General features: G+C 51.9%; 1 protein-coding gene across 1 annotated transcript in view; it reads left to right on the top strand.

Annotated features, from left to right (window-relative positions):
- Window positions 1-6,074: 6,074 nt before the first annotated feature.
- Window positions 6,075-24,560, top strand: part of LOC122382983 (tyrosine-protein phosphatase 99A-like) — a 44,868-nt gene continuing 26,382 nt past the window's right edge. The window contains exon 1 of the mRNA XM_043369010.1: window positions 6,075-6,312. Within this exon, the coding sequence (XP_043224945.1) occupies window positions 6,204-6,312 (109 nt within the window). The 5' untranslated portion in view covers window positions 6,075-6,203. The remainder of the gene's footprint in view (window positions 6,313-24,560) is intronic.

Genomic DNA, 24,560 nt, shown 5'->3' with positions numbered 1-24,560 from the left:
GCGTCGGCTAAGTGGTGCCGCGTCCGAGATGAGCTGTTATGCAGGCCGCGGGGGCGTGAGATGGTTTATAGACTGCAAAGTAGGTAAGTAAGTATCTGGCCACTCTCGGCTGCTCTGGAGGGAATAGGTATATGAAAAGGGATAACAATCGATTTTCCTGCAATTAGTGCCTGTGAAATTTGAAAATGTTGTGTCTCAGACCTCCGCATAAGTAATCATATCCTCTTTACAGGCACCGAAACGCGGGCATCAGATTCACCGCAGCGAGCTTCCATGACTGGCAATGTCACGCAGACGTCAGCAGTCAAAGACAGATGTTCACCAAATTAGCGTCACGCTCGTTTTGCATGGATAAGCCGGAAAATCCTGCTTTCCTCCCTGAATAAATGCATTAATCTTCATAATGATCGCTTGTGGAACGAAGATGAGACGCTTTTAATCGGCTTTCTCGTCGGTTTTCACCTGGAGGAGACGTCACGCAGCTTAGCAGTGCCTGGCCCGGCGTCACCTGACTCTTCACCTGGCCCTCATAGTTCTCAGGCTCATGTCAAGGTCAGAGGCGGCCTGTGCAGTGAAGACACGGCAACGAGCGTCCAAATCCGTTTCGGCTGACTGAGCTGCGGTCAGCTTCTGTTGCCACCGCCGCCCATCTTCCGCTCCGTTTTCTTTGTGACATGTGCAGAGGAGTGGCCAACCACCGCAGGTGAACCGGGGGATTTTTTTCAGCAATTGTGCAGTAAACCGCTTACCATAATCTGGAAATATGGCTGCGGAGATGCGGGCTTATGGTGTGGATTTATGTGGTCATAGGGTTGTTTCGGTCTCTGCAGAATTTAAGATGTGCTTCTGCCTAAAGTCAGCGCCTGCATTCAGGATGTTTGAAGACGATTTGTGGCTCATGCCTATAAAAATCAAAAGGTTAGGAAAAGACCCTGCATGTTCAGAAGGAATCAAGGAAAAGCACCAACCAAAGCAAAGCGACCTTTCCTTCACGCATAAAACAATTCGATGCCAATGGAGAACTGGTACCTATGGGAAATAATAACTTACGATAGGTAATTAAAAAAGAAATATATCAAGACAAGATGATGATGTAAATAATAAACCAAATTATTACAAATGCATTCAAATATATTCAAAAAGACACACAAAGCTTTCGGTTCATGGAACCTTGATCACTGTGCAAATATTCACTGTCATTTCCAGTCACCGTGCAACCAAGTCACTGTCAACCAAGTCACTGTGCAAGGTTCCATGAACCGAAAGCTTTGTATGTCTTTTTGAATATATTTGAATGCATTTGTAATAATTTGTTTTATTATTTACATCATCATCCAACCTGTCATGGATACTCAATATCAAGACAAGCCAGAATGCCATATACCTAAGCCTGAACACGATACTTAGGTACCTACTGACAAATGCCTTTTGATGTTTCCCATTGGAGTGTCAAGCATATGTTTACTTTGGCTGAACGAACCCCTGTCATTGCTGTGTGTGTCTGCTGGTTCGTCCGTCGTCGTCACTTTCTCCCGGGCGATGTCACAGTCCCTGGCCCCGAGAAGACCCCTGACTTTATGACGCCATTTTAGTGCTATCAGATCCACAAGCTGTCGGCGCTCTGTCCTGTCGGTATTGTTCTGGCGGGCCGTCCCATTCGTTACCTGATCACGTCTCTCGTCTCTACCCAGTGCCATCCTGTCGCTCTCTATCTCCGCTCTGTTCGCACCATCGGTCTCAGACAGTGTCTCTGCGGCATTTGACACATCTCGGCCGTCTCTCGGTCCGTTTTTCTGGAGCCGGTTGGTTTTCCGGGGTATACACAGGCCGGACTGGGGCGATCCATCATCAGCAGACGGAGGGAAGCAGCACAGGCAGCATGGGAGCGGCCACGGTAACCTCCGTGGCTCACCGATGGCTCGGGTTGAACTGCACAGTGCACAGGGTCGCAACTTGCAGTCCGTACACTGGACAGTGGACATTGCACTGTGTCAGACTGGCATTGGAACGGTATAGGTCATGCGTTTATCGACGGATGCGTGAATACGGTGTCAATTGCCAACCCTAGATGAACATTTAACAGGCCTGGGTCACGTCCGAGACCCACCAAATTGACGCTAAACAACACTGACTGGCCTTCGCTATAAGCTAAACACCGAGTGTCAGACGGTGTCACGGCTGAAGCCCGGGTGTCAGCCCATGTCACCGGCTCTGACACGCTCCCGACCACACGCTGCTGAGTGAGCGTGATTTGACGGACAGAGGTGTCCCAGATCCCCTCAGAATGGTGAGCAGGTGTCCGCGCCGGCCCATACATTTATGCATTGGCGATCAGCCGACCACGCTCTTAGTGCGCATGAAAAAATGCCGCTTGTTAATTTGGTAGGCATCTGCCGCGGACAGCTGGCTGCTTTCGACTCGGTTCGGATTTAATGTGACAGCAGTGATGAACGCCGTGCCGGCCGAATCGACCGTAAACCGATTACGGCGGCCGACGCCAAGGCGTAACCGAGCGCTCAGATCCGTCAAATGTAAATACCTGCGAGCGTGAACTGGACGCCCGATCGGCGAGGGTTCCCGCGCCCTGGGTCGCAGCCTCCCGCCGGAGATGGACAGGCTGCTGGAGCCGTGACGCCCTCCGTGGGCCGCACCCGCCTCCCGCCGGCGGCACAGACAGCTCAGCCGGGGTCAAGTCAAAACTCCGTCCAGCGCCTCGCCCGCCGCCGCACAGTGTGGCCAAACACCAGTTTAGCGCGAATTAAATCCCAGCGCTGCTCGGATCCGTTGAAAATGGTTCCCTGGTTTACAAATTGACACTTAAACCTATGTGAGACCTTTTACGATGCATTATAAATGCTTGCTGACATATAATGGCATAGTTCCGCCTCTAAAAGTAAGGAGAACTAGCTTACGACGGGTGATGTGCTTACCAGGCCAGGGCTGTGAAGTCGATGGAGTTACTCCGACTCCGACTATACGGCTTTCAAAAGTCAATTTCAACTCTGACTCCGGGCAAAACTGTCGACTTATACGATCGACTCGGACTCTGACTCCGCACCCATGGCAAGTCCACGCAGTCAATGGATTTTCGGTGACTCAGACTACGAGTCTTGGTCCGGATTCCAAAATCGATTCCAATTCCCACTCTGTCTGCAGGGTCAGAACTGTTGACTCCTAACGACTCCGACTCTGATATTGAAATCCTGGAATTTAACCGCAACTAAGAGGCATAAAATTGTGGGTCCCAGCAATGATGGGCATGTTAGGAGGAGGAATCGTTTACGAAATTCCCATCATTTCTCTGGTAAATTCTTATGATTGTCCAAAGTTTGCTTGAAAAAAAATCAACATCTGATTATGTTTCTGTGTGAATGTTCCTGGTGAAGCACATGAATCGGTAGATGGTTGCTGAAATACACGCACCGATAGGACTGAACCTCAGCAATGGGAGTAAAAACAAAGACTTACACCATAAGCACCTTCATGTCATTAACCCTCGCCCGTATTGGTGTTTTGCTAGCCGCGAACGTAGGTCGGGTCAGGTCAGGTCAGGCCAACCAGTCCTGCCGGGTATTCATAATTAATAGGTGTCAACCGCCAGTGACAGCTTCGTTGCATGTTACGAAGGCACCAAAACTTCTTCCTAAATGTTCAAATGGTTACTTAATTCGAAATCAGCTCCAAAAACTAGCCTGGAAACATGTAAAACTAAAAAAGGTGAACCAAGGTCATCAAAGGTCATTGAACTGACCTGACCTTCAAGTGATCTTGACACCGACCATAATGCATGGGACCAACATCCCCGCGCGGGGCTGGGGGGGGGGGTAAATTTTACCCCCCCTCGCGAATTTTTGCGATATCTCAAAAACGGCGGCGCGCAGCGCCGCCAAACTTTCAGTACCTTTTCTTACATCAATTTGACACGTTCCCTGAAAATTTGAGCGAAATCCGTCGGAAATTTTTTGAGAAATTGACGTTTTAGTGACGTCATGTTCGCCATTTTCGCCTCAAAAACGGCAAAAGTTCAAACGCCGCTAACATCTTCATTTTTAAAGGAATCAAGACGTAACAAAAAAGGTTATACGTAATTTTACTTTGTCTATCAAATGGCTATCTCGGTTTTTTGAAAATTTTGGATTTTGGCCTAAATTTTTTCAAAAAACTGAATTTTTTGGGAAAATCATTATAAAATCCAAAATTTTGAGTCTATCGATAAAACCGGAATATATGTCAGAGAAGTGGTCTATGTGCACCTACATACCAAATTTTAGAAGAATCGGTTCAAAAATGTGGGAGTTATTCAAAAATTTATGACGTCACGACACACAAAATTTTTGAAAAATGACTTTTTTGGAAGTACTAGACCTCGTACGGAAACAAAAATAGCACCATTCGATTCGCCGTGAAAAACTGCATCAGATAGACACCTTTTTAGGCCTTAACAACCAACTTCAAAATTTGACCTCACTTGACCTGACCTTGACCTGACCTCGACCTGAAATTCATCCAGAGGTGGTCCATATCACTTATTGAGTGTGCCTATTGAATTCTATGAGTAAAATGACCCATAAAACATGTGTCGCACATGCCCTTTTCTATATTTTGTTTTTTGGTGACCTGACCTGACCTGACCTGACCTTGACCTTGACCTCTGAATGATATTGTATGCAACGAACATTGTCTTGGTAGCCTAAGAACACGTTTTGGGCGATCAGTCTCAGTCCATGACTCCATTCTTCGGCAACTACGGTGCAAGGCCGATACTGTAGAAACTTGCAATTTGTACCCTTGACCTGACCTTGACCTTGACCTCAAACTTTAAATTAAGTACATGTTTTTAGTAGTTCGTGATGAGAGCTTTCGATTGGCGTTTGAATTTTCCAAATCGGACCATTAGTTTGGGAGATAACAGGGGGGGTAAAATTTACCCCCCCCCCAGCCCCGCGCGTTCGGCTGGAGACCCCAGCCCCGCGCGGGATAATATCACATGTTTAGACGCTTGAAACCACGAAAAGACTGCAAACGCGCGGCTAATGCAAGCAAACATACGCCCAATCGCGCTTCCGGCCAAACATGGTCTCGAGAAATAGGTCACAGGTCAAAGGTCATTGGGGTCAGGGTCGTGAAATTTAATGGGTAGGTGTAAAATTGACAAACTCGAGGGTACTGAAAATTTCGTCGCGATCGGCCGCTTTTTACATGAGCTTTTTGCGAAAAACCGAGAGGGGTCCTTTCGACCCCCACCCTCACCCCCTACATGGGCGAGGGTTGAAAAATTGTCAAGATTTATTCATTGGCGACCATATTCTGCAATATAACAAGTCAGAAATACAGCGGTTGAGCCATCCGCGTAACGTTACGGAGCCGCCGCCGCGCCCACCCTGAAGCCGGACCTCCCCGGGCGGGCCAACCCGATACGTTCAAAGCTGAGCCAAAGGCCGGGGGGCAGGTTGGGGCAGGGTTTCTTGAATGGATCATGTCCAGAAAAGTGTGGCGAATCTTCTCATGGTAGATTTGGCGTGGAGTTTTTTGGCCATTTTCTTATATCTCTACGTTTTTAAGATGGACAGTGTTTTCAGGGGATGTTTGAAAAGGTCATTTTCAAATGAGCATAACTCATCGGTTAGTCCAAGGATACCTATAGAATTCGGGTATACTATCAAATATAGGCGCAGTAGTCATATGCCGCTCCAATTATTTCCAAACCTTTCCGACAATTACGCCAAAATGTGTTGTAAACATGACGCGGGTTTTCGACGATTTCAGCACAGCCGGGACCGGCATTGCGTAGGTCCACTTTAGCTAGCTTTTTGAACACCGAAAGGAAGACATTGAACCAAAGTATTGTGATATTGACATACTTTGGACAATTTCCTATCGACTGATAGTTATAAAAATTCAAAATTCCAAAATTCGTTTTTTGATTAAATTCGCGCTAATCTGGCATTTGGCCACACTGTGCGCCGCGCCGGACCGCGAGGCGTCTTCGGCGGCCGGCTGGCAGTGGTTGCGATTTTGTCCGCCGCGCGGCGCCACGGTCGCCGGTGCGGTACCGACTCGGCGCTCGGGAGGAGGCGGTCAGTGAAGTGGTTGGACGGCTCGGGGGAGGGTGTGCGAGGACTGTGTGTGTGCTGCTCGTGATGTGCCACAGCGCAGCCCTCTGACCGAGTGTCACCACGGACGGCAGCTGCGCCTGGACTGAGATGGCGTTCGCCGGAGCGCCCCGCTGTGTGGGGACTGAGAGGGACATGTGGAGAACCTGCTGCATCGTGCTGCTGACGCTCGTCACTGCTGTCATCGGCGCCCCATTAGGTGAGTTCATCAGCCGGTCAAATCTCTCAGTCAGGTGGAATCCTGTGCTGTCTCGTGGTCCGCCATAAACAGCCAATCAATGCCATAAATCACTTCCATTGCAAGATTGAGACGGCTGCTGTTTTTAAATGAGCCAACCATTCATTCAATGCAGATTGGCCGGGAACATTACCCCGGTGCATGAAGCGTAGCTTACTAGCGCTCGCCCAGCCGTGGTGCCGTCATTAAGCCGCCAAATGGCGAGCCGAATGAGACGGCCTTCTGAACTGAGTGGTTATTGTGCTGCGAAATGGAAAGCACTGACTGTGACTTGCTGCTACTGGTTTACATGACAGTGGTGTTCTAACGACAGATCAGTGTGCACCAAAACGTTGAAGTTTGAGCGAAACGCTTATAAATAATGATAATATTGGTTCTCGGCAGATTGCTTTAACCACCAGCACTTCAATTTTGCTGTGATAGTAAATTATTTCTGAGCGAGGTAACTAGTAGAGTGCATTGCTTTGTAGGCAATCTTTTTGCCATATACAGGCGATTCAGAAAGTAGCCGAAGCCGAGGGAATTTATTCTGAATTCATTACGAGGCCATGCTCAGCATTGGCAATCAGTTCTGGCAGCAGCATGGGACAGTCAATATGCCATGATAGACCCAGGGTCATACCAAGCAGGTCAATTCGACACAGGCGCAATTGGTTTGCGGTACCGAAATGAATGGACTTTCTGTGTACTGTCGGGTTACTGGTCAGTATTGATGGTTATATCACGTTGCTTTATTATGTTTTGACTTTTGAAGCGCTTTATTCTTTAATGATTTGACCTTGGCTTAGTTTGAAACCCATCGGATATTGCCTCCGCGTAGGAATTGCTATCAAGCAATCATTTTAAATAGTAACATTTAGGTATTCCACACACATATTCCCATGTTTAAGATGTAAAAAGAAGACATTCTAAAACATGATAGGATCTGAACCTGACCTACCCCTAAACGGCATGCATTAAATAGAGCCTGGTAAGTTATTTCTATTATATCAAAAGAAATGCTCTTGCTGAGGACGACATCAGTCTCGAAGACGTAAGTGGATGCCCCACGAATCATTCCTGCCGGAGTAAATCCAAGTTTAATTATGCTTCTCGGTTTTAGAATGCAAATTTCTAGGACACATTTCCTAGAAGATACGTATCTTTCTAACGGGACAAAGCTCACGGATGTGATGTGTTGTTTCAATTACGTGTTCCAGCTGCATAAGCACACGTCCGTTTCGTTTTGATCCTATTGAATAAATCTCCTTTAGGGCTGAGTCTCGTTCGCACCTTTGATGCCAACGCGAGTACCGCGCCGAGCATTGTGTCTTGCTGTAAACTGTGGAATAACGAGACAGGTATGACAGGAACAGAATTATTTTGGCGCTTAGCCCACAATAAACGACCCATTTTTCTGCCCTGGCACAATGACCATGTCATATAACGTCACTAAAATAGCGGAATGCCACTATAGGACAAAAATAATAACGTCGTTTTGCGCCGATACTGAGGCCCCAGATGGTGACGCGCAGCTGCATACACTGGCTCCGAGTATCGTAGTATCCCGGCTAATGTGCAGCCACTGAATAATTTTCAATCGATCGGCTGTTGCAGACTGCATCGCAATATCGAAATAAAACCATTAAATCCCAGACGAATAAAAACTGCAAGACCACTTACTACTCAGAAGACACGACACACCGCAAAAAGCATCACATCAATGCGCTCTCTTGAAATTCATCCCAACACATATAACGCACCAGACACGCCCCGCAGCACACGCCACACACCATCCCAAGCCGCACAGCCCTCCAGGCCGCATATGCCCGCATATAACACTCGGTATCACCGCAGCTTCCAGCCCCTCCAGACACGATATTTCATCGACCGCGGCGGCACCGGCGGCCCAGATAGCCCAACTCTGCCGACCGGCTGCCGTCGACGCGTCGTATCTCCACCGACGCCCGCGTTGACGCCCCTCTGACGCTGCGACACGACCCCGTACGACCCCGTACTAGTGATGTCAATTTCAGAAATTTTGGAAACCAATACCAAACCGATACCGACCAAAACCACTGAGAGTATACCAAAACCGAACCGATTTTCAGAAATAGGGGGAAATACCGACTAGATACCGAAATCAGGGAATTATCAAACAAATGCTTCAAACTTTCTCAAGACATATGATAACCCTTGAAAGGTACCTAATACTTTGAAATAAGGTAACAAAAACAAATCAGGCAATCTGTTAATTATTTGCATTGCAAAAAACATTTATAACTTATTTTGTAACTATTAACAAATATTCAGGTCAGTTATTTTACTGGAATGTGGATTCAAGTCAACTGCATGAGGTGTTAGGAAAATAATTTGAACCCTGAATCTTGTCCATGCCTGAACCATCAAACCTTCTTTCAATTCAAGTCATTCATTTCGAGTCCGGTCAAGACAGGGTTAAGTGTGTTATCATGATCCAAAAGTGGTGACCCAATTGACAATGATGGGCTACACTTTGGGCTGGCTACACCATTAATGTAAACAAAGCCCATGATACCTACCAGGGATGCGGAGCCGGAGCCGGAGCCGGAGCCGGAGCCGCCGGAGCCGGCATATTTTGCCCGGAGCCGGAGCCGGAGCCGGAGCCGTGAAACAATATAGCCCGGAGCCGGAGCCGGAGCCGGAGCCGTCAAAAAAGGGGGCGACTCCGGCTCCTTTTCTTAAGAGGAAACAATTATTTACCTAGTTCGGTTTGACAGTACAAGGCGTAAAACAATGTGGTATTCAAAATAGCCTTGTTATGCAAATACAGAAGCAAAGTGTACCAATCCCATCGCCTTTTTTCTTCCACCCGTATTTAATTGATCGCAGGGGCTGTGCTGAGTAGAAGCCGGAGCCGGAGCCGCCGGAGCCGGAGCCGCCGGAGTCGGATCATTTTACTCGGAGCCGGAGCCGGAGCCGGAGCCGCCATGACATTTCACCCGGAGCCGGAGCCGGAGCCGGAGCCGAATTTTTTCTCCGGAGCCGGAGCCGGAGCCGGAGCCGTCTGAAATTTCCACGGCTCCGCATCCCTGATACCTACAGTTAAACCCAAGTAGCATGGTGATTGGTGACGATACTGACGCAGCCAATTTTTCTTCATAAACAAATGTGTAACACAACAAAACTTGATAAATAATTACTTACGAGGCACACTGATAGATAGCAGACACCACTGTAATGATATCGCGATGAAATCTAAGTAAAATGTCCATAATTTTACGGAAGCACTGACAGACGTCACGTGTCATCTCTTCCATAATGGCGGCCTTACAGGCGGCGGCCATTTGCATTAATGATTAAACTTTATAAAATAAAGTTTTTCTTTTCTTTTTTGCTTAAGTCCACTTAAATCAAAATTCCTTGTATATGAAAAGCGATAATGTGAACACATATATATTGCACAAACCGGTTTCGATATCACTTCATCAGTGTGCAAATATATAAATAAAACACTCAAAATACAAAACGGAGACGAAATAGGTACAGCACGTACAGCAGAGCAAATTAATTTCAAATACATTCATATGACCTCATGTGATTGAGATCCCAAGACGCTTCCGCACCACAAGAACGGCTAAACTTTTTCCCAATCGTATGTCACCAGCTTTGGAATTTACACACAAACAAGATTCAATGAGGGACGATTCAACCGTTTTTCTATCGGACCTACTTAACCTATCTCGTATGATCTCAGTGCGATCCCAATCAGGTAGACTACCACACTTTTCGGCATGTTTCACCATTGCATTGTTAATATTGTGGTTCCTAAAATCTCTCTTGTGCTCCATTAACCTGTTCTTAAGCCCTCTCGACGTTTCACCGAAATAAGGTTGTGTACACCCCTTGCACGGTATTTTATACACTAAACTTGTTTCACTACGGTCACACTTTTTCTTTTTTGCTACAACCTGACCAATCTTCTCCCCAGCCTTTTCCACAATCTGAATATCGGAGCACTTCAACATCTTTGATAATGCTTCACAATTCTGTGACCTGGGTACAACAACTATGGCGTTCTTTGTCTTTCCGTTTGTTTCGTTTCCCGTCCTATTCTTGATCCTTTTTGCCTTATTATAGCATTCAATTATAAATGCCCTGGGGTACCTCAAACCTCTAAAAACGTCAGTGATATGATCACATTCTTCCTTCAGATTTTCGGGACTACATATTCTCATCGCTCTGAGGAAGAATCCAATCACTACCCCCGATTTCGTTCTCCTGCTATGAGCTGAAAAGAAATGAATATAGTGAATATAGAAAGGTAAGAAAATCTTGTTTGTGTGTAAATTCCAAAGCTGGTGACATACGATTGGGAAAAAGTTTAGCCGTTCTTTTGGTGCGGAAGCGTCTTGGGATCTCAATCACATGAGGTCATATGAATGTATTTGAAATTAATTTGCTCTGCTGTACGTGCTGTACCTATTTCGTCTCCGTTTTGTATTTTGAGTGTTTTATTTATATATTTGCACACTGATGAAGTGATATCGAAACCGGTTTGTGCAATATATATGTGTTCACATTATCGCTTTTCACAAACGTCAAACTGTCATACCACAATTCCTTGTATAAATTTTGACATCTTTAAATTAATTCAAGAAAGTTGTAGGCCGCTTTTGCTGAAACATGAAGCACCAGAAAAACATAGTTGTTCAATTATTTTCAATTAATTATTGAGCTATATCGGTTCCTCAACCTGGCGCAGCTGCGACATTGAAATGTTTTAAGATGTGTTCAGTTTTGAAACTGCTGTGTGCGAGTCAAGCCAAAAGCCAATCATATTTTATAAGTGCTTATGATAAAATTGCTAGCGATCTGTATCTGTTGAGAGAGCAGGAAAGAGAATTGAATTGAATTGAATTGAAAATTGAAGAAAATAAATTATCCACAGGATCATGACAGCATCGCTCACTACAAGGCTTTTTGAAGTTCAGCGAAGTTGAAGATTTGTGGGGTGATGCGGGTGACGATGAAGTGACAAATGCTGCCTTAAATATTTGATGATAATGGTGAAGCTAGTGCTGTATTAAACAGGGTTTTGGATAATGTAATTGCATTGCAGTAAAATGGAGAGGAAGACAAGGTCAAGATCAATCACAGACTCCTCAAAACATAGTCAAATTTGTTGCTAATAAATGCTTTGGAAATTTTGAGAAAGGTAGTTTAAGTATGTTTTCCAGCATACAGTGAGTTAAACATTAATTCATGTTTATGTCTTGCACATTGGCTTTCTTTGTAGGATAATTATCCTCATGGTATTGGAATTTGCTAACACTGATAAGTTGCCATTTAACATTGGTAGACTGAATGTATTTGATATAACAGTTGATGTGTTTGCCCATTTGTTAGGACATCAGGCATTTGGGAGAAATGTGTCATGATTGCCATTTTTCTTCATCCAGTGTCATTTAGCAAAATCAAATTTGAGTTCAGAAGGTTTATCAAAAATGCTTTCAAATATTTTATGACAGTAGTTGATTTTCATGATACCGACAAAATACCAAATGCTTTTGGTATATAATACCGAATACCAGGGATGCGGAGCCGGAGCCGGAGTCGGAGCCGGAGCCGCCGGAGCCGGCATATTTTGCCCGGAGCCGGAGCCGGAGCCGGAGCCGTGAAACAATATAGCCCGGAGCCGGAGCCGGAGCCGGAGCCGCCAAAAAAGGGGGCGACTCCGGCTCCTTTTTATTTTTTGAAGAGGAAAAAATAATTGACCTAGTTCGGTTTGACAGTAGGTACAAGGCAGTAAAACATATCGTACTATTGGTCTCAATATAAGTGCCCAGGCGACCTGTAGTTTTGATGCGGTGAATACCCTCATCCTCGCCACAATGCGAGTGGGGGTGGCGCTGGCTGGGAGGAGGGGTGCACTCGGCCCGAGTTGTGGCGAGGGTAAGGATATTCACCGCATCAAAACTACAGGTCGCCTGGGCCCTTATCTTGAGACCAATAGTACGTCATGGGCCATCAAGTGAATGAAAAAGCCGAATATCCCCAGTATCCCACAGTACGCAATCAACTTCCTGTCTGCTCCTCCCCCCCCCCTCACGTCTATTGCATCCCCAGAACATGAGGACCGGTCATCAGGTGACGGCCATTGTTTTGAAGCCAGTGCAGTGGACTGCGACTCCCAGCACCGTCTCTTCCCACCCCCCCCCCCACCCCCCAATGCAGCCGAGATGGGTGTCAGCTTACGATGGTTCAGTGAACTCCGATTTGCGGCGACTGCGTTTCCAATGCCATCGCTTCCTAGTCCTTTGTTCTGCCAGTTCTCTCCGAGGTGCGTTTGCGCGGGGACGCGGTGAGCCGGTCATGGCAAGAGTAGGTAACGCGTATAACTAATCCAATTTTTCTTCCACCCGTATTTAATTGATTGCATAGGGGATGTACTGAGTCGGAGCCGGAGCCGCCGGAGCCGGAGCCGCCGGAGCCGGAGCCGCCGGAGCCGGACCATTTTACTCGGAGCCGGAGCCGGAGCCGGAGCCGCCATAACATTTCACCCGGAGCCGGAGCCGGAGCCGGAGCCGATTTTTTTCTCCGGAGCCGGAGCCGGAGCCGGAGCCGTTTGAAATTTCCACGGCTCCGCATCCCTGCCGAATACCGAATCGGTATTGGTTCGGTATCGGTATACCGAAATTTTGGTAACCGATTGACACCACTACCCCGTACGATCTCCGTGCGATGTCCGTGTAGCTCGGGTCCGGCCGTGCCGCGAGGCCGATAGCGTCGCCGACGGTTGCTCGCTGCTGCTCACAGTCGCCAATGAGCCTGTTTGAGAGCAGAGACAGCAGTGAGTGGAGGTAACGGCGCGGTGACGATGGCGAACGGCTGTAGTTGGGCCCTGAGAGCAGGAGCGGCGCCAGGGGTCGCACCGGGGTGGGACGCATTTTTAGAGCATTCCGAATGCTGCAGTCTTGAAGTATTTTAGAATGTTTACTCTCGAAGGGAAAAGTTGTGGATATGCCTACATTACTGTACCGTCCAGAGATCTAAAGTGGGTTTGTGACTTAAAACGTTTACATTCTTATCACGCCCATTGGTTTAGACATCGAAATGCCTTCGCCTTCTTTTAAGTTTTGCTAGAGATGATTCGGATGAGACCAGGAACAATCATCATTGCTGGTGACGTCAGTGACACCAGGGCTTTGGTAAATTGGACCGCACTACCGAAGCAAAACACGATCAAATAAGCTCCCCGACAAAGCCGGATACGACTGAAAAAGACGTGGCGTGCAATGCTGAGAAATCGTACCACACAAAGCTATATTTGCTGGTGCGAGCGGGTTCATTACGCGCTCGCCACCCGTCTATTGATGCTCTGAATGGCATCCCACTCGGCAGCATTCGGGAAAACAAGCACACTCAGAGAGCTCTGTGTATGCGCTGCATGCGAATCTGACATCATTTCCGGCGGTGACAGCGGGAAGTTGGGTACGAGCTCCGTTCCATTAGGCGATGCGGATATGGTGCCGCTGATGGCGCAGGTATCTCTGCCGGTGCGCTGGTCTCCATTACTGCTGTGCTGTGCTGTACAGTGCATGTGCTGTGCTGTGCTGTGCTGCGTCTGTGTGCGTCTGTCGATACCGGCGATGACGCGCGTCGGTCACGACTCTGCCCGGCCGCGCGCCGGCCGGCCGGAGCCGTGATGGATGACGTCCATCCCGACCGCAGCCGCGGCGCGACCGAGCACACGCCGCTGACCTCAGGGAAAGTGAATTCCCCACTTGGGTCAACATGGACACCGTGTGTGCTCGGTGGGAGGCGCCGGCGCCGGCGTGGGCCCCGGCTGTGAACGGCGCGCGCGGCGAAAGTGATCCGACCTCTCGGCGCGCCGCCTCGTCCCGCCCCGAGGACAAATCATCGTGGCGAGATCAGAGCCGGCCGCTGACAGATGCCGACCGCGGGCCGCCAGATACGAAACCAGAGTCATATTTGGACCGGGTCGCCGGGTCGGCGAGAGATGGTCCGAGCGGAACGCGGCCTGACCGGGGCTGCCACAGACCATTCCGAGCGACCTCGAGAGGTCCGTCATCCGCTCAAACATGCGTGATCCGCCGAGAGCCCCGAGAGCCAGGTGCTTTTTATCCCGCGACAGAGACCTGTTGCATTAATCATTAGCATAACCCTCTTACTCAAAGATGAATATCAACTACCTCCAAGCGGCCGCCTCCAACCGAGAGCCTTGGGCCGGGCGAACGGGGCGCCGCATCCGTTTCCAATTCTACCAACACGATCGGACACTGGAGACCCTGTGTTTCTCAGGGCGCCTGAGAGCGAATTTTATTTACCGCCACGCCTGGGGCCACTCCCAGACTGTTTGTGGGAGCTCCAACCCTTGCCGGGCATTTGGTGAGAAGTTTTCAGCAGCTCGCCGACCGCGGCGCCGTCGCCCCGGGGTGCGTCGGTGGCCGACCGGTGATTGCCCACAGTTCAAACAGAGCCGCGAGCTAGACACGAGCGGCGAATCAGTGGCGACCACTTCCGGGCGCGGCGAGCCAGTCCGCGGGAAAATCACCCCCGAATCCCGGTAATGCTCCGGCTATCGGTCGGAGCTCCTCAGGCAATCATAGGCGAGCACGGGGCGGGCAAAACCCGATAACCAAGCGGCTGCTGACGTGAAAAGAGGCAAGATTATTCCGGGAATGAAGGTGACGGCGGCTTATAGATGAGAGATGCCGAGATACGTCGCTTTTGGTCAGCGGCTCGGGCTTTGAGAAGGCGGCAATGCCGTTGATGACGCTCGAAGGTGTGAATCGGACATTGTCTATTTGCTGTAAATCAGCCAAGGATGTCCTTAAATGGCTATCAACTTTGACAAATGCGAGGCTTGGAGAGGCGAGTTGTCCGGAGCTTTGATCCCCTGAGTATCTTATTTCAAATTAATACGACGAACAGCACCAATTAGCGGCCCTATCATAAAGTTAACTGCGCCGTAATGATCTGTCGGCTACGCACATGTGAACGAACGCACCCCCGGGTGGGAGGGTACCGTTCGCTGCGGTGAAGAAATGCATGGAGTGGGTCGATAAGGTGATCTCGCTTTCCCCGAACCCCTTCCGCAGACGAAAGATATATGATGTTTCCTCTTGCCTTTTCAAGAAAGCCACAAGAGCCGTTTGGTTGAGCATTCCCTGCTCATATCTCCATAAGATCTCCTTTAGACCGGACTAAAAGACAGATTTCTGACATCTGAAAGACGCAGATATCAATGACAAGAGTGTGGTTTCATTTTTCATCCCTGGCTCGTTTTCCACAACATTCAACCCACGTCCAGTGGCATGACCGGACCAATGGTCTGAACATGAAAGCACGCACAGCCATTATTTGCCCGGACGAAGCTCGATAAATGTCACAACAACTCTCGTTCTAAGCGTGGTCCCGTCTACTCTGTCGTCTTGTGGTGATCTCAGTCAATGCACAGCCCTCAGCGCGGCCCTCGTGTGTAACTACCCTGGCCTGCAACAGCGCGCGGCGTGGCACGGTCTGGCCATCAGCAGCGTGTCCGGAGAGATGTAGTCAGCTAGTAACGCAGCCTCCCCAGCCACTCATTACCTCTCAGAGACGAGCATTAATCACTGGCGCTGACCTCAGCCCGGAGAGGTCAGCCCCGCGGCCGGCGACCATGTGAACTGCCGCGCCCCGAGTCTGCATTGTCCGCCTCCGCGGCGGGATCGAACTCATCCGGCACTGACGCGGCGTGTCAAACAGTCGACCGCACTCTGCAGGAGTAATCACCTGCAGTGAGCGCCGAGCGATGAATGCGAGCCCACCCGGCCGAACAACAGCGGTCGCCGTGTGAGCTGAGATCGATTCCACCAAACACTGCACGGTTAGTGCGTCGTGAATCTCGTCGCTCGGTGAGCTGTCGTGAACTCGCCAGCCGGCCGACGGACTGCCCGCAGCGGTGCCACTTACGCGCTAGCCGCGTGTCGTAAATTCCCCGGAGGACAGCTCGTCCAGAGCGCACGGAGGACGTGCACGGCGCTGCCCACGGTGCGCGTGCACGACCGGCTGTGCACGGTGTGTGATGGCGGCTCCTCGCGGCATGCACAGCGCGCACTGACGGGTGAGCTGACGGCTGAGCTGATCCTGGCTGAGCTGACGGGGGAGTAAAACACCGGCTGACCGTCTGTGACAGTCGCTGTCTTTTTGCCATCGCCGGGCTTCCGTTGTACCATCAGATAGGGTTGTTTTTAGACTGGCGATGGTCGGATAGGTCATGGGACCGGCAGGTGACGTCCAGCGCCGCTGCCTCCCTTCTCTGCGCGGCCAGTCGACTGTAACAGGTGGCAGGCGGGCGACCCTGGCTCCCCGGCGGGCGAGCCGCTGTAAACGTGCCGACATCGCCCCGGGCCACCGACAACCGCCCCGTGAAGGCTCCGCACATGTCTGCGAGCCGTACTCAGGCAATCAAGGAGTCTCATGCAGTGAAACCGCCGAGGTGCAGTCCTGGGACCTCTGCGAGTTATGGCGCTTCTGCACTCGCCCGGCAGTCGGCAGCCAGTCGGGCAATCTGCTGTTAATTTCTGGAGCGATTCTTCGCCGTCCATCACCGCGGCCGTTCGCAGCCGGGGGTCTGTGGCGCCGGAAGTTTTCCTTCCTGAGAAGCGCGAGCCGTCGCCAACAGACATCCGGCGACACACTTGTTGCAGACAAAGCCGCCGCCGCCGCGGCCGCCGCGTCCCCTCCCTCCGCCGCGCGCTGCAAGAACGCCGACCGCCACATCCTCCTCAAAATTAAACTATTCGCCCCGGATGCTTCCAGTCATCGCGAACGGCGGCTTTCGCGGCCGCAAATCGCCTGTGAGTCGCTTAATGATAGTCGGGCCGCCCACACATCGTTCACACGCGGCGGCGTGTGCGGGTCTCCCCCCCCCCGTCCGCTGAACCGGCCACCAGGCACACAGAGCTCCGAGTGCGCACTTATTAGCCTCACTTTAACCAGAGCCCGACTCTTTGAGTGAGCTCAGCTCGTCCGTAAAAAAGTCACACCACCGGCCAAGGTTACTTTACTCACCGTCCAGCGATTGAGCTCGTACGGTCCATTGGGGATTCCTGATGAGGCGGTGAGCTACTGAAATGCCTGCTAAGCAGCCGGATGATTGCCACGGATGATGTGGCCTTTCGTGGGTGGCAGTAGCATCACCGGCATTAACCCTCGCCCGTAAACGGCGATCTGCCACCTTCGCCCATGCAGGGGGGGGGGGGGGGGGTTGGTGCGACCCCCCCCTTGGCGTTTGAAAACGGAGCGTCGTAGAGCTTAGCGGAAAAGACCAACGGATTGCCCTCGCCGAGATCTCGCGATTGGTGGTATATTTTTTGGTCCTAGGTCAATATTTGACCTACTTTTGACCGGTCAAAGGTCAAATTTTCGGAAAAATAGACTTTTTTCAACTTTCGGTGGCGATTGCGGCAAAACGGTGGAAGATATCGACTTGAAACTTTCACTATCGTGTTCCTTGATCAATTTTCTATCGTTTGGCATGTATTTCGTTTCCCTAGCTCTAAAAATGGCGCGTTGGGAGCGCCGGAAGTCGGCAAGGTCACAGTCGGCGGCAGAAATTCGAAAAATCAAAATTTAAATTTTTGAAATCTGATTGTATTTTTAGATTTGGGAGGTCCATTTTCTCCCGATAGAAGCTAATATTGCTGCATATTCCCATTGAGGTGACAAGAATTAGCAAAATAGTGGTTCGGGCGCTTTTCAAAAATAGTACCGGACGCTGTTCCTCTTATGACGTCATAGCTCCGTGACCTGACCTGACCCGGTCAAGTTTCTTATACCATATGATAGCCAATACTTGCCCCAACATGCATGGGAAGTTTCATCACGATCCATCAACCGATGTCCGTACCACCGGCAGGAAACCTCGGGCGTTGGCACTCAGTTTGTGAAAATCCGGCCGGAGGCTGTTCCCTTTGTGACGTCATAACTCCGTGACCTGACATGACCCGGTCAAATTTTTTTTTTATCAAAAGATGCGCAAGGTTTGCCCCATAAGGTACCCAAATTTTGGCGGCGCTGCGCACCGCCGTTTTTGCACTATTTCCGAAAAACCTCAGGGGGGGGGGGTTGCACCAACCCCCCCCCCTACATGGGCGAGGGTTAAGTTGTTCTCGTTATGGTCAGTGTCGCCTTAGCTGGGGACCGGGAATCATTCACTGTCAGTGCAAGGAATGGATAAATGCCAGTTCAGACTAGCGTCAAACGGGACAGATTATTTATTATTTGTCGAACTATCATAATCATGAGCCAACAATAGCTGTAACTATATATAATAGCTGAGCAATATCCACTAAAGCTGCATGAATATCGGTTGCATGAAGGATGCGAGGATACTGCTCGTTTAATTCTCTCCGTCTTCCTTATTTACATCACATTCCATAGTGAAAGTGTGCCACCTGTCCTTAAAAGACCATTGCACTAGCCACAGACCTCTCACTCGTGCAATCTTGCACTTCTCATCACGTCACCCCATCCCCATCACCACCGTCCGGTCACCTTCCGTCATCGTCCCTCCCCTCACCTGCCTCCTCGGGGCGCCGGCGGCGGTGGCGTCCCTCCCAGGCGGCGGAGCCTCGGGGCTCGCGGCGCCTCCCAGACGGGCGCCGCAACTGGACCGGCGCCGCGCAGCCTTCTCACCATTAGAGCCGCTTCCTGCCGCCGCGCTGCGACCATCATTGTCAGCCACATCGGCAAATTACCACGTAATTCAGCCGGGTGGCGCTGACGCGGCCGCCGCGTTTCCCTCGCGTTTCCCGGGAACAGGAAATGTATTCCGTGTGTCCGGTGGTGTCCGGTGGTATCCACAAATCCGTATGTGTCCAGAATTACCCACGTGCTGTGAAGGGTGCGCTGGCGTCCGATACTGTACGGCGCTCTTCGAAATTCTTTGGATTTGTTCAGTGGTCGGTCTGAAGTCACGAGGTACTGCCGTCGACTGTCATTGTCCCTTGTTACATGTCTCCTTGTTACGCTCGACTTGTGCAGAACCAAGTACAAAACTGTGCAGAACTGAGTGCAGCAAACACAAAGTGACACGCCTGTCTGGCCGACCGGCGGCCCGGCGTGCGCTGCGGCTGATCCGGGGGCTGTCCATTGTCACTGGCGGCGACCCATGGGATCCGGCCAGCGCGGCGGGCCGGGTGGCTCGCCGGGGTGGGTCGCCGGGCCCTCCCGGGCGGCGGCAGCGCTGGGTGGCCGCCGCCCGTGTCCGACGTAATCCGCCGGTCGACCGGCGAGAATTAGGGAGCAGCCGAATGGCTAATGCTCAGCGGCTCGGGTAATACGAGCCCAGAGGCCACCGGCCGACAATGATGGGCGCCACGGCGAGGGGAGCGCGGGGTCAGTCAGTTGGAGCGCCGGAGAGACCGATTAGCGCGCAGCGAGGCCGGCGGGAGCACAGGAGTGCGGAGGACGCGCACCACCGCTCGCCGGACCCCGCAGTCGCGGAGAAATGGGAGCAGGAAAATTCGCCACACCCGGTGGCTGAAGAACTCAAATCGCTACTCTGCATTGATGGCCTTTCGATGCAAAATGTCTGAATTCATCTCAAAGAAAAGAACGCATGAGATATTCCTATGCTGAAAAGTTTCCTGAAGCTCTATTTCTAAGTTATAGAACAATATCTTCTGACGACATACCTAATACGAACGACTTTATTACGTTAATTCTTTCCTTTAAAAACTCTGTAGCGAATCTCGTTCTATTTTTATCTGCCAACGACTTTGGCCGAGACCTGCTCTGGGGCCGAGTCAGCAGCTCAGACGCGGCAGGGGCGGCGGCTGCTGCGATAGGCCGTCTCGCCGTATTGCACCTGGGTGCAGTGTAGCCGTGGACGCTCGTAACCGAACTGTATGACAGAGCCGCCCTGTGTTGGCCGGGTCGAAGGCAGTAAAGCAGCACTGACCGGCCGGACGACCGACCCTGGCGACACGCGGTCAGACAGAGAGGGGCTGGCGCCCGGAACGGGAGGGTCACTGCTCCGTCAACCCTGCTTACCCGCAATCATTACTGGACCCTCTGGGGAGATAGAGCGTGCACTAGACGTCCCACCACCGACAGCAGTTCCCGCTGTAAGCATTTCTGTTGCCCGAACAGTGTCTTTAGTAACTCCTGGGTGCCCACTAGCTTGGCGTCTGGCAACGCTAGGGTCATTGTTTCTGTGTCGATCACAACCCGAGAAGCTCCATCCGTGTTGATGGCGGGGCGCATTTCCGCTCGGCCAGCGGCACGCACACTTCCGCACAAATGTCTCGCAGTCTCGCATACGCTACGTCGGCACTGTCCGATCCTCCGCGCCCTATCCCGAAGAAGTCATCTAGATAATTGCGTATATACACGTCCGATGTCTGATCCTGGAACACATAGGCGCAAGCATGTGGCAAAATCATTGAAAATCCGTGGACTGCGTCTAGCCTCAAATGGCAGACAAACCTGGTAGTATAGTAAACCGTCCCAACAGAACCCCAGTAGCGCCCACTGGCCGGGCCGGACAGGTATAAGTTTGAATGCATTTTTAACATCGGTCTTGAACGCTGTCCCGGCGCCTCCAGCTAGGAAAATCAACCGCACGGCCTCGTCGAATGATGTGTAGTGTACGTCACACGAAACTCGTCTGGGTTTATCCCGGCGTTGACCCCGACATCTCTCGACTGTGATAGATCTAAAATGAGCCGCACTTCGCCATTAGGTTTATCGCGCGCACTCAACGGGCTCACTATCATGTTCGGCAGCGGTGGATCACGGAACGGTCCCCGTGTCGTACCGTCCGCGACCTCTCGCCGAATGGCTGCCGTCACCCCGGCACGGCGCCGTGCGGCGGACTGATTGCTTTTCGCGAAACGGCCCCGCGCCGCACCGCGGTATCCAATGTCAGCCCCGTGCCGGAACCGTCCAACGACAGTTTCTCTGGCATCGACCATTTTCCACCGCCTGTCGCTTGGCTTCCACCCTTCTGCACTGTCGACGGCGTAGGATCATGTACGAGTCTAATTATGAATACGCCCCCGAAGTCAAGCTTAGGAATGTTTAATCGCAGTACCACAGCCTGCCGTGCCGGGCTATCTGCTGTTTGCACTTGCCTGACCGGCCCGCCGCGCCGACGCCGCGGTGTGCGTTATGAGTCACGCAAGGTCGTCTTTCCGCGCGTCCGCCCGCTCGGCCGCACGTTCCCTTATCCATGTCGCCGCACCCCCCCCCCCCTCTCTCTCTCTCTCTCTCTCTCTCTCTCTCTCTCTCTCTCTCTCTCTCTCTCTCTCTCTCTCTCTCTCTTCCTCTCCCTCCTCTCTCTCTCTTCCGCCCTCTATCCTCTCCTTCTCCCTCTCTCTCTCTCCTCTCCTCTCCTCGCCCCTCCTCTCCTCTCCTCTCCTCTTTCCTCCCCTCCCCTCCTCTCCGTCCGTCCCAGGCCATGGTCCCTGCCTTGTTTGTCGGTTTGTCGGCGGTGTAGCTTTTATCACCGCTACGGCCGCCCAGGCCGTAAGCAAATAGCACCACTGGGTCCACAGATTCCCCGCATGTCCGGCTTTCGCGTTTGACGCGAGCACTAGTCAGCGAGTTTGCCGCGCTGCGTTTCTGCTGGGCTATACGCGTTGAACTTGGCATGTCTGGCAGGCGCCGCTATTGCGCCAGGTATATATCGATACCATACCGAGGCCGCGATGACATGCACACGCACCGACCAGTTGGCGACATGTTGACCCTGTTAATGTCATCTAGACCGCCTTGCCGACGCCGGGTCTAAGCCAACAGAAATGTGACGCCCCCACCACGTGGTCAGAGTATAACCGGATCCAGTCATTCCAGCCGGTGGTCCAACCTACATGCACTAACCGTCGCGTTCACTGTCTTGCTGGGGGGGGGGGGGGGGGGGGCCGGCGCCGGCCGAGACGAGACGAAACGAGTCGGCCGTTTGGGGTGACGTCCTTGAGGCTCGCTTTGGCGGAGCTTAATGACGTCCCATTGGCGACCGAAACTGGTCTGATGTCCTGGGCATTCCAGCCCAATCAGGAGCCGGACGGCAGGGGGAGGGGGGGGGGGGGGTCCAACTGACCCCCTCCCCACACGCTAGACGCAACAGAACGCCGCACACGGGCGAGGGATATGATAGGTGTACGGATCAGGCTCATTCGAAAGCCCGACCCATCAGTATCGCAAGCGGCGCCGCCGCCGCGACGGGACAGTGACGACCTGCAGTTGTGCAGTTACATCCCGACTTAGCGTTGGAAACGGTCTAACATGAGCCTTCTTGCTGATACGTGCCCTGGGGAAAGACCGCAGTCGACACAGCCAGCCGGGAACCGCCGCGGCACGTCAGCGTGGCACTCACCATATCAATCCGCCTGGCGCTCAAAGCCAGCCGAAATCGGGGCGCCCGGGGCACCCGGCTAGCCGACATACAATGCATCTCTGCACGGCGGCGTGACACCGACTGGGGCGGTCTATTCTGCGCACACACCCAGTCTGGAATCCATCACTGCACCGCAGAGTGACACTGACTATTTCGATCTACCCGATGCACATGTCCAACCAAGTGTATCTCCCTCCCCCCCCCCCCCCACCCCCACCCTCCGTTATGACCGGCCCCTCCCCAGAACCCAGCCGCGGCTGGAGACCGCTCCCAACGCCCCATCTCCCCTCCCTGGGCCTCGGCACGGCCGACCTGTTTGTCTTAGCGCGCAGCTGCGTGCCCTCAAACTCTCCCTCTCTGCTCTCCCACCCTCCGCTATCGTCCCGACCGGACGTAAGCTCCAATATTTGCTCAGCCGCGACAACACCTCGCTGACGGCGCCTCGTCTTTATCACCTCGGCGTATGCCGTCTAGTGGTGTTAGTTTCAGAAAATGTATGTCCAATGTCCGTCCAATTCCAATGCTTACGTCGATTTCCGTCCAAAATGTTTAAGCCAGCCATTTGTCCAAAGATGTCCGAAATCTACGCCATAGTTTACACTTAACACTGTTATCTATTTTTATTAATGTATTTTTAGCAGCTTTAATGTGTTAATCATCTCAAAGTCTGAACTTTCTATTCGCCAATCAGTGTTAACCACGATTGCTTTATAAAAATGCTGAGGTGTAGCAATGATTGTCCAAAGGTGTCCAAAGCCTGCGTCATTGTCCAACCGAATTCCGAATTGGACATTGGACAAAATCGGAAATCCACAGATTCAAGCTACGATTAACACCACTAAATTGCCGTCTCACCCAATGCCGTCGCGCCCCGATGGAGGCCACTAGCTACCCGCCCCTCTCCTACACGTGCCCGCCTGTTCTGGATCAGTTCGCACCATTACCTGCCGGGTAGAACTCGCGAGTTACGTCACGTGTCAGGTCATACCCGTCGTCGGGCCAGATATGGCTCGACGGGGACCACAGTTGCCAGGTCCTCCTGTGCACACGGCATGTACGAATCAGGTCACACCCGTCGGCCGTGGCCATGACACGACGGGGACCACAGTTGCCAGGTCCTCCTGTGCACGCGGCATATACGGATCAGGTCACACCCGTCGGCCGTGGCCATGACACGACGGGGACCACAGTTGCCAGGTCATCCTGTTCACACGGCATGTACGGATCAGGTCACACCCGTCGGCCGTGGCCATGACACGACGGGGACCACAGTTGCCAGGTCCTCCTGTGCACACGGCATGTACGGATCAGGTCACACCCGTCGGCCGTGGCCATGACACGACGGGGACCACAGTTGCCAGGTCATCCTGTTCACACGGCATGTACGGATCAGGTCACACCCGTCGGCCGTGGCCATGACACGACGGGGACCACAGTTGCCAGGTCCTCCTGTGCACACGGCATATACGGATCAGGTCACACCCGTCGGCCGTGGCCATGACACGACGGGGACCACAGTTGCCAGGTCATCCTGTTCACACGGCATGTACGGATCAGGTCACACCCGTCGGCCGTGGCCATGACACGACGGGGACCACAGTTGCCAGGTCATCCTGTTCACACGGCATGTACGGATCAGGTCACACCCGTCGGCCGTGGCCATGACACGACGGGGACCACAGTTGCCAGGTCATCCTGTTCACACGGCATGTACGGATCAGGTCACACCCGTCGGCCGTGGCCATGACACGACGGGGACCACAGTTGCCAGGTCATCCTGTTCACACGGCATGTACGGATCAGGTCACACCCGTCGGCCGTGGCCATGACACGACGGGGA

The sequence above is a fragment of the Amphibalanus amphitrite genome, unplaced genomic scaffold (assembly GCF_019059575.1).
Source record: "Amphibalanus amphitrite isolate SeventyFive unplaced genomic scaffold, NRLGWU_Aamphi_draft 000152F_arrow, whole genome shotgun sequence".
Lineage (NCBI taxonomy): Eukaryota > Metazoa > Arthropoda > Thecostraca > Balanomorpha > Balanidae > Amphibalanus > Amphibalanus amphitrite.
Note: the sequence above shows the minus strand (reverse complement) of the source record. Positions and strands in the feature narration are given on the sequence as shown.